This window comes from Enhydra lutris, unplaced genomic scaffold, assembly GCF_002288905.1.
Source record: "Enhydra lutris kenyoni isolate GAN:26980312 unplaced genomic scaffold, ASM228890v2 scaffoldscaffold1, whole genome shotgun sequence".
In the NCBI taxonomy this organism is placed as follows: Eukaryota; Metazoa; Chordata; class Mammalia; order Carnivora; family Mustelidae; genus Enhydra; species Enhydra lutris.
Window position 1 is genome coordinate 88,233,643 of NW_019154085.1, and position 10,543 is coordinate 88,244,185.

General features: G+C 34.8%; 1 protein-coding gene across 5 annotated transcripts in view; it reads right to left on the reverse strand.

Annotated features, from left to right (window-relative positions):
* The window catches only part of LOC111142104 (kynureninase), a 134,381-nt gene that overhangs the window by 40,521 nt on the left and 83,317 nt on the right, over positions 1–10,543 (reverse strand). For all 5 annotated transcript variants that reach the window (XM_022495064.1, XM_022495082.1, XM_022495075.1 and 2 more), the window contains 2 exons: positions 1,618–1,716; positions 563–636 (listed from right to left, as the gene is read on the reverse strand). In XM_022495064.1, the coding sequence (XP_022350772.1) occupies positions 563–636; positions 1,618–1,716 (173 nt within the window). The remainder of the gene's footprint in view (positions 1–562; positions 637–1,617; positions 1,717–10,543) is intronic.

Below are 10,543 nucleotides of genomic sequence, written 5' to 3' on the forward strand. Positions count from 1 at the left end.
AAAAATGAAAAAGTTATATAAAGTAGAAAAGTATTGCTTTTTATGCAGTCAGCCTGTGTTGTTCGATGTTCAGCTTCTTCAGTTTTCATGGATTATAAAATCTTTTAGGACAGAAGATAATCCTTACAAGACTATCGTATAATGTTTCTAGCTTTAAAGGTAGATGTAATTTTAATAATAACATACCACATTTAAGGCTCGATTAGGCATAGCTCTGGTTGCCTTTGATTTATTCATCAATGTGAGGAATCTGAAATTTTCTGAAGTCTAATTTTTGAACAAAAATAAGTCGTTTCTTTGCATTAAACCATCTGCTCCACATGATTACAGTGACTCATTTTTAGCATTGAAGCTTCCCTTTTTGTGATTAAATTTCTGTTCAACCAACTGAACTCTTTGAAAAGCATTTATTTCTGATAAAGTGCATCATTATTAATAGAGTAATAATTAAAATCAATCCAGATTCTTACAGGATACCACCTTAATGAACTCATATAAATTTAGCATATTATTAACGCAAATTAATTTATTCATCACCGAAGAATGTAAAGATGGTACTCACGCAGGTTTAATTGTATGGGCATGCTTTTCATGGACAAAGGCACCAGCAAGACCTCCTGCTCCTGAGTTTAAATACTGGATTGAAAAGAAATTAAATTGTATGACAAAAATAAATAATGAAATCTTTTGATTTTTTTGGTTATGAAACCAACTTTTGAATAGCTCAAAATGTATGATTATTTGAGCTTTTATAATAAAGCAGAATTTTGCATCACCTTATTCAAAGAAAAAAAAAATAAACATAGCATTATCAATTGAGAATAAATACCTATTACTTACCTGGCCAAATTTTGTCAACTAATAGATACAATTCCAATGAAGTCTATCTAATTTTAATGTTTATTCATTTCAATTATTTTGTCACAAAAATATTTAAATAATAGAAAAGCATATTTTAAAAACACCAAGTTAAAATAAAATTGGTTTCAGGGGTACCCGGGTGCCTCAGTAGTTAAGCGTCTGCCTTTGGCTCAGGTCATGACCCCAAGGTCCTAGGATGGAGCCCCACATCCTGCTTCCTGTTTGGCAGGAAGCCTACTACTTCCTCTCCCACTCCCTCTACTTGTGTTCCCTCTTCACTGTCTCTGTCAAATAAATAAATAAAATCTAAATAAATAAATAAATAAATAAATAAATAAAATTGGTTTCATTTCCATGATTCCTGTCAGTTGTCTTCAGATGTCAATAACAAGTTGATTCCATAATAATTATCTTTACATAGTAGAAATTTCAGAACATTATTAACAAAAAATAAGATCCTAATCAATTTGAATTAAGTTCTAAATGTGGAGTTCCTCCCACCCTATCTCCTGACTTTTATAGCAACCAGGTAATTGAAAGAATAAGTACTCTACAGTAGATGAAAATACCTGATTTTAATTAATTATTATACTATTGTATCATATGACTTTGTAATGAGCTAAAATCAGAAAAAGCAGTAATGAAAGCAATGGAGGAAGTAACTCAAATAGTTAAAACTGGCCACTGAGCCAGTGTTTCATTTAGATCAATGTCAATGTGTGATAAAAGGATGTAAATAAATTAAGTAATTTGTACCTTGTAGGAGCACCAGCAGGCAAAATCAACTCCCCAGTCATGTAAGTGGAGTTCAACATTTCCAACTGCATGTGCTAGATCAAAGCCAACGAAACACCCCTGGGGAAGGACATAAGAACAAGTTTTAAATCTGCTTAATGATTAGAAATAGTAAGAATAAATATCTCTAAGAAAATTTGACAAATGATTGTACTATAATTATAGTTTATTCTTTGGTGCAGTGGTTCACAATGTCTGAACCACAAAACACTGAGCATTTTCAAGATCCTTTCAGGTTGAAATAGTTTTCATAATATGAAGACACTTTTCACCTTCATCACTGTGTTGACATTTGCACTGATAATGCAAAAGCAGTTACAGGAAAACTACTGGCAGGTTAGCACAAATCAAGGCAGCAGCATCAAATTACACTAGCAGTCACTGCAGGTCAAGACCATTTAGTTGCAGGGGGAAATAACAAGACAGTTTCACTTAAAGATCTTGAGAAAGCTGTAAAAATGATTAATTTGTTTTAGATCTCAATGCCTTAATTCTCGTATGTTTAAGGTTTAATGTGGGAGTCTGCATAAAACATTTCACCACATTCTGAAGTAACACAGTTGCCTCAAAATAACGTACTCATACAATTATTTGAGTTGCAAGCTGCACTAGCCACTTTTACTTCACAGAGAATGATTTTTTGCATCAAAAAACCACTGAAAGACAAACAACAGTAACTCATACTTGGCTGTTTGACAGACATTCTTCTGAAAATGAATGAAATGAGTCCGTCAATTCAAGGAAAACAACTCAGTTCTTGTTGCCAATGGAAAAAAAAAAAGTAGTTTCCAAGAGAAATTAGGTTTTTGAAAATTTGTATCCACTTTCATGAGGATGACCATTTCCCAATATTTAAAGATATTTCTGATACGTTTAGTAGTAATACATAATTTTTAAAACAATACATAATGAACTATGTAGATATTTGGAAAAAATGAGCTAATATTTTTTCAAATAACCGATGTTTGATGTACATATCACACATGGATAGAAGATCTATTCAAAGTGCAAAACCAAACAAAGGATTTTAATGTAACAAAGTACAGAAAGCTCAGTAATTTGGTTTCACATTGCCTATCACTGGTCAAATTCTGGTATACTATCAAACAATATTCACGATAAACTGTGAAGCCAATAGAATACTTCTGCTTTTTCCAACTATCTATGGGCATGAGGACTAATTTTCTTCATGCTTCATGAAGAAAAAAAAAAAAAGGAGGAAGAGATTGAATACAGAAGCAGATAAAGGAAGCCAGCTGTCTTCTATTGAGCCAAACAATAAAGAGATTTCCCAAATATACAACTTTCTTTTTGTTTTAGAAAATATGGCTTTTTTTTCCTAACAGCATATTATTTAATATGTAATGTGTTTGTAATTGTTGCTCTAAATTAATGAATAAACATATTTACTTACAAATATAGTAAATATATATAAACACAGTATCAAAACCTCTTTGAGATCCTCAGTGATTTTTAAGTGTGTAGAAAGGTTTTTGTTACTAAAAAGTTTGAGAATCATCTCTGCTTTAGTGTATCCTACTTACCTGATGAATAGTAGTTTTCAGTTATCACTTAAGCCCACATCATGCTCACATTTAATTAATTCAAGTATATACAAACTATGTAAATTGCCCTAATGGTTCCCATTCTTGTATCCTATTTCCTTTGCCATGTAATTTTTCAGTTCTTCCCACTGTGGACAAGATACAATTCTCTGCCCCTGGGATTAGCCAGGTGATGTATTGTGACCAATGGAATGTTAGCACATCTAATACAAGCAGAGATTCCAAGGGACTTGAGTGATTAGATAAGGCTCGAGCTCCTCTGCTCTCTGCCATCTCTGTAACAAGCACCGGCGTAGCCAACCTTTTGGCTCAGATGGAAGATGAAAGAAATGGGGATCAAATTCACCCACACCTGAGCTCAGTGTGAATCAGCTGGTCTCCCCACCTCCCTCAGTTGGCCAGAGATGCATGACTGAGTTCAGTCAAGAGTGGCAGATCTCTACGACTAAGTATTGCCTAGATCAGATGACACAAAGATGACCAAATAAAAATGCTGTTGATGACTCTACACTGTGTTCTCCCTACATACTGACTTGAGACCCTAACAGCTTCTTACTGACTCTTAGTTCTTCACTTGTTTACATGATCCAAATGTTTTGTGTATCTGCCTAGTAGAATTCAGTTTTAGAAACTAAGCCTCTGTCTCCATTAAGTTCCCAGAAGGACAACCCGAAGCAATAGATTGTATTACCCACATTGTACCAAGTAGTAACTTTTCACTTAAATGGCTTACCATTAAAACCTCTAACTTTCTGTGAACCAAAATGTTAAAAAAGTTTTACTTAGAGAATATAGTGACTTATTCCATATTAAGACAATTTTGTACATAAACATGAATTTAAAAAAAAAATCCCTGATCATTAAATGGGGTGATAGTTCACCCTGCAAAAATGTTTTACCTGTGAACTTTTCTATTTTTAGCTAAGTTCATATACCATTACATTTTCAAAACTTTACATTTCCTCCAAGTTTGAAGAAACACACATATTGATTGAAATTGTTGAAGTAAATAATTGCAGAGGGACCAATTTTAGATTGTTCTAATACCTCTTAAGAATAACTAACCTCAAACTGCTATTACAGGTACTTTCCGTGCATAGAGTGATGCAAACTATGACCTATTTTTAATGAATAAAGTTGTATTTGAACAAAACTAGTCTCATTTGTTTAAATATCATCTATGACAACTTTTGAGTAGTTTGTTTCAACAGAGACCATAATGGGTCACAAAATCAAAAATATTTACTATCTTGCTCATTACAGAAAAGATTTGCTGATCCTTAAACTACAGCATTAGTCTCATAAAGAAAACACAGTATACTGAAGAGTCAATTAGAAACCTTACTCCTTATGATGTGGCCAGAGCTAGTTACCTCATAGAAGAAAGAGTTCTTACCAGTACAAGAATCTGATTTTGGGAGGGGTTTTTTCGGGGGGTGGGGAATGAATTCATACTTTGTTTCTCACAGAAAAAAATGAGCAATACAGGTCATAAAAATAAAATAGATGCTCTGTGCTAACCTAAGTTTTGAGAGTGACAGAAAAGAATCTATCAAGACGTAGAGATCAAGATCTGGGTTTGCAAACTAAAGCTTGGGTTCAATAAACACACACAGAGACTTGTTTCTATTTTAACATACATTTTAATATTGAAATTCAACTTAGAAAAAATAGATTTCCAAATTTAAAATCTTTTTTCTTGCCATCATTACTAATAAAGGCAATGATGTTTGTTTTTTCCATTTTTCCCATTTTTTTCCATTTTTATCTGTTTTTAAAACTCAACTTAGGAAACTTAAGGAATAGGAAAGGAAGCATTTTTATTTTGTTATCCATTACTTGTAAAGAATGGCGCAATGAAGAAGCCATTTAACTTCAACCTACCATATCTCATTATTACAAATCCTGTAGTTACATCAGCGGTACCCCGTTTAAAAAAATCACTGGAAGCTCTTACTGTATGTTTTAATGTATGTTCAATTCTTTCCCCATGGATGGCAGAAACATAAATTATTAAAATGTAACTGTTTTGAGGAAAGGACCGGAAGATACAAACGTGAATGAGATCACCACGAAGTGATTTTAGGAAAGTTTCACTAGATGGCAGCATCTTAAAAATAAAGGAAACACAAACACTTCTCCAAAACCTCTCTACAGCCATCCAGTTAATATTTTCATTATTTTACCTCTTTAAGAGTAGGTAGAAAAACAAGATGAATAGGTGAAAACAGAAACTCCACATCTGAGTGCCTACTTTATGCAATTTTTAAAATAAAAATCAAATATTTTTCAATAAACTTGCATTAAAATCATCCACAAGAGCTCACAATCATACTGACACAACCACGTACAAGCACAACAGTGGTCCACTACCAGGTTGCCTCACTTTGTAGTCCATCTCCAGACCACTGTGGTAATCTAACCATTATGAATACGTCCAGCCTGCCTACCTCTAATGAACTTGCTAAATCGCACTTTTGAGTAAGACTCCTTATGTCCCTTCAAAGAACCCCGTTAGCTTCAGAATGTAACTCACTTTCCTTAGTACCCGGTCCTTTCCAGTTTTCTTGTCTCAGGTGCCCCTTACCTACCTCCCTCTATTTGCAAAAACCTTTCTCTGTCTGAGGGTATTCTTTCCCTCCTCACTGTGCATGGGTATCTTAGGTTTTGATTATAAGATAACTTCTAGGGGCACTTGGGTGGCTCAATCCTTAAGCCTCTGCCTGCAGCTCAGGTCATGATCCCAGGGTCCTGTCCTGGGATTGAGCCACATCCACTCCCTGCTGGGTGGGAAGCCTGCTTCTCCCTCTCCTACTCCCCCTGCTGGTGTTCCCTCTCTCATTGTCTCTCTCTCTGTCAAATAACTAAAATCTTTTAAAAAAATAAAAATAAGAAATAAAAAAAAGATAACTTTTATGAAAGATTCCTTTGTCAAACTCTCCCTTCTATCTTATCGATAGCTGTTTGCATAGATCTCTTGTAGCAATTTTCCAATCTTATTGTCTTCTACTTTTACATGATATTGACTTAAATAATTGTTGAATATAAATAAGTAAATGAATAAAAAAAAGTCATACAATTGTCAATAAATATTCTTTAAACTGATGATTAATTTTAAAGATTATTATTTGAAGCCCTTTCTTCCTGTTGCAATTTTATGGTATAAACAATTTATTCAGACTTGGCATCTTTTAAAATGAAGTTTTCAGTAGTCAAAAATATGTCCAAAATCCCTCTCAATAAAACAAGGAATACCATGCGTTTTTTCCCTTGCCATCTTCTCTAGCATAATACTAACATTTTTCTAACCAGTGGAATAATACACACAGCCTGTGCATATTCTTCTATTTTAATAGATTTTTATTAAATCTCAGGATTTCCATGTGAAGGGTAGCTTACTGTCTCTCAATTTTGATTCATTATTTATTAAAATGAAACATGGAATAATACACATTAATTTTTTACTCATAACTATTCATTCAGACTGACTTTAGACTGACATTATTAGTTTGTTCTTCACCAAAAAAAAAAAATCCTATAAATTATGAAGACCATCAATAAGTAGACGATTTGGTGTGAAAAGGTTAATTATATAAGGTAAGGTATTTGTGGGTGTATACAGAGCTGACAGTCAGCAGCTATCATTGGTGTGCTCATATAATTGCTAGGTAATAAAATACTAAAGGTGAGCAAAGAACATTTGTCCTGAGCCACTTGAGTAATCACCCATGGTTGTAGGTCCCATGACTCCTGGGAGATGCCTGAAGGAGATGCTTGCCAGCTAGCCTGTGACCATTCATACATACCAGCCTCTGCATGTTCCATATAGAGTGCATGTTCAAACACCAGTGGACGCCCTTGGCAGTGGCACTGGCATCATGATGGGTAAACTGCAGATGCCTTTAAGTTCCTTTGAGGCTAGTAATGTATACTAGTAATGAGAATGTGACCTTCCCATGGCAGCTTTCACACCGTATCAGTCAGTCTTTAAATATTGTGAGTATATAAAATTCATAGGAAACAAAGAACTACAGTGCTATATCTGGACAATGTTACCTTAAAATGAAAAACTGATGGCAAACTTTGAGGCAAGTGAACAAAGAAAAAGTTACAGGAGCGTGTGTGTGAGCGAGTGAGTGAATGTGTATGTGTGTCTGTGTGTGTTGGTCAACCCTATCAAGATGGTAGGAACAAAGAGTGGATTAACAGTAATAGGTGACCCAGTTAGCTCTGATCTTGAGATTCCCCAAAGAAGTTCAAAATTAGGGAGGAAGGTGGGCACAAAGAGGAAGATGAAAGCTGGTAGGTTTTTCTTGACATAGTCTTGAAGCACTGAATTTTCCAAAATTCATTGAAGTGCTGTGATTCAAAAGCACACATAGATGCTAAGTTAAAATCATCATCATCATCATCATCATCATCATCATCATCATACTCAGTAAAGATCTCTGTAAGAGGTGCCTCACTATCTCTGTAAATATTTCAGAGTGAATTTTTATTCTGAAAGTCTTTCATCCAGCCTAAATTTATTAGGCTCTTCAAATATCTTTCTCATTTCTTTTCATATGAAAGGGTTCGGAACATATGTCCCCAAATTGCGCCACACTGGCATGTGGATTCTTTTCAGCCAAAGGCAAGCAAGACTCTGCAAGCTGAAATTTTTACCCCTCTCTTCACCACCTAGGAGAATCTACATGGGGGGGGTCTTCCTCAGAATAGGAGTTATTACCAGAGATAAATCTTAACCTGAATGACCCATCTGTATGTCAGTGCAAACACTTAAATATCATCAAACATATGTTCTCATTGCACTGTGAATTGCCTGCTCCCCTCTGAAGCTCCAGGCCTCTATCCGGTTCCTTAGTTATGGATGGCATATATACCTCACTTTACTTTTCTCTTTGAACCTCTCATGCATGTAAGGTTCCCATATGTACAAAATCAAATCAGATTTTCTGTTAACCTGTCTCGTGTTAATTTTATTGTTAGACTGGTCAGAAGAATCTTTGAGGGTGGAGGAAATTTTCCTCCCCAAAGTACCTATTATTACTCACATTTGTGTAGAGCACTATTGTAGAAACTTAAGATTCATCCTCTTAGCTAGACTTTCTTGAAGTAGATATTGATGCCACTGACAAATCTGGAGATGAGAAATAGGAGGTAGGGAACATTGAAGCACTTTGTTAATGAAATTTAAGAATAATGTGTTAGTTAAGAAGATGGGAGACAGAGCCAACAGCTATATGGAGAGAAAGAGTAAAGGATTTAGGACAGAGAAAAGGCAAAAAGATCTTGAGACTCAAAAGTGTTGTGTAATTTGCAGGTGAAAATGTCTTACTATAACAAAGAGTGTGCTTTCAAGAGTAAAGTTCGGCTCTTTCTTATATTGGAAAAAACCCAGCAATTGTCATCTCTATTTATTGTCACAAGTAAGTATAAAACTGAAGGGAAAAAAAATAAAACAAATTGAGTAGTACTGTTCTCTTCTGGAGTCTTTCTCCAGCTGGCAAGGACCTCACACAAAATAGTTTGTTTGATTTATTTCAGATACTCAAAATGGGAAAAATAGCTCAAGGTAATTTTTCAAGCTTAATTTAGTTCATTTAATATTTAATGATTTAATGGAGCAGTCTGCATGTCCTAAGTGTGTCAAAGAATAGAAATGGAATTTTTAAAAGAACTCAAAATTTACAAAACATGTTTTGATTTTTTAGAACACCTATCCATTATAAATAACTCTTCAAAATTTTCTGATTCTATTTAAATGGGGATACAGTTGTGCTTTTTACGTAGTATGTGATCCATAAAATTAACCTGATCAATTCTTGTTGATGTGCATAAATTATTCATTCACTGGCCAAACAGGTGCATATTTAAAGGTAAGTGATTATATGCAAAGCACTAGCATGTGTCTGTGACGTTTATAGGGTCCACTCTCAAAAAGTCATTGAGCACTCTGCTGACGTAAGCTTCCTAAATTTGAGACTTAAGATGGACATAAAAATAATGATAAGATAGTCCAAAAGCTGGCCGATAATACATTTTCCTTCCGTGTTACAAAAATACAACAAAAAGACAGATTTCGCCTGACACGGAGGAGCAAGAAAATCTTGATGATGAAGGTAAAGGACTGCACACTCATTTTTCTATAGGAGTTAATCAAGAAGTATATGAGATGGGCCTGTAAGAGGTACTTCACTTTATCCTTTCTTGTAATATAAGCATAAATATGTATGCCAGATGTTACTGCTTCAACTCCAGGTACAGGCAGGAGTTGTGTGAAGAGCTCAAATCCCATTACATGGGAAGCACTGTCAGCCAACCTTGCCACTCATTCTACAGGAATGATGACCCAGTACTGTCAACCTTCTAATTTTTTAGATAATACCTGAAACTAGGAATTTTTAAATAAAACCTTTTTATTTTTCATTGTTGGCATGTGATAATTTTTTTTTTAAAGAGATTTTATTTACTTATTTGACAGAGAGAGAAGGATCACACGTAGGCAGAGAGGCAGGCAGAGAGAGAGGGGAAAGCAGGCTCCCCACTGAGCAGAGAGCCCGATGCGGAACTCGATGCCAGGACCCTGAGATCATGACCTGAGCCAAAGGCAGCGGCCCAACCCACTGATCCACCCAGGCGCCCCGGCATGTGATAATTTTATTTTAAATATACCATGTTTGCATTTAGAAAGACAGCTAGACAAAGTAAATCTCTAGGACAGGTTGTAACCTAACCAGTAGTGGTTAAGCTGGAGGAACAGAATCTTCACATGTGGGGATTCTAAGAGGAGGGGAGGCTAAGAATAAAGGCCATGAAGACAGGAAGTATGCCATCTGGGCAGGAAACAGGAAACATTTGGTTTTGTTGAAACAAGTTATGTGAAGTAGAGCAAAAGCAAATATACTGATAATTTGGGTATATGCAAAATCATAAAGGCTCAAGTGATTTGGATTTTATTTCACAAATGATAGAAGAACAGTGGTCATCATGTGGAATAACCATGAGGCAGGGCATCTAATAGGAGATACACAAATCTAATATACATAGCATTACCAGATATAGGCCGTTGACTTTTTGAATGTGTGACATTCAATCAACATTTACTTATCTTTTTATCTACCTCTCTTGTTAAAAGTGAATTTAAAGCAGCTCTTTAATTTAACCATCATAAGGTAATACCTATATTGAGAGCCCCATTTAGATGTAAAATGAAAGCACAATTTTTCATATGTTCTAGTCATTACTGTGTCAATTTCCATGGCAAATTTCTCAACTAGATTTACTCATATATTTTTTTATTTGTTTATTATTATTTTTTT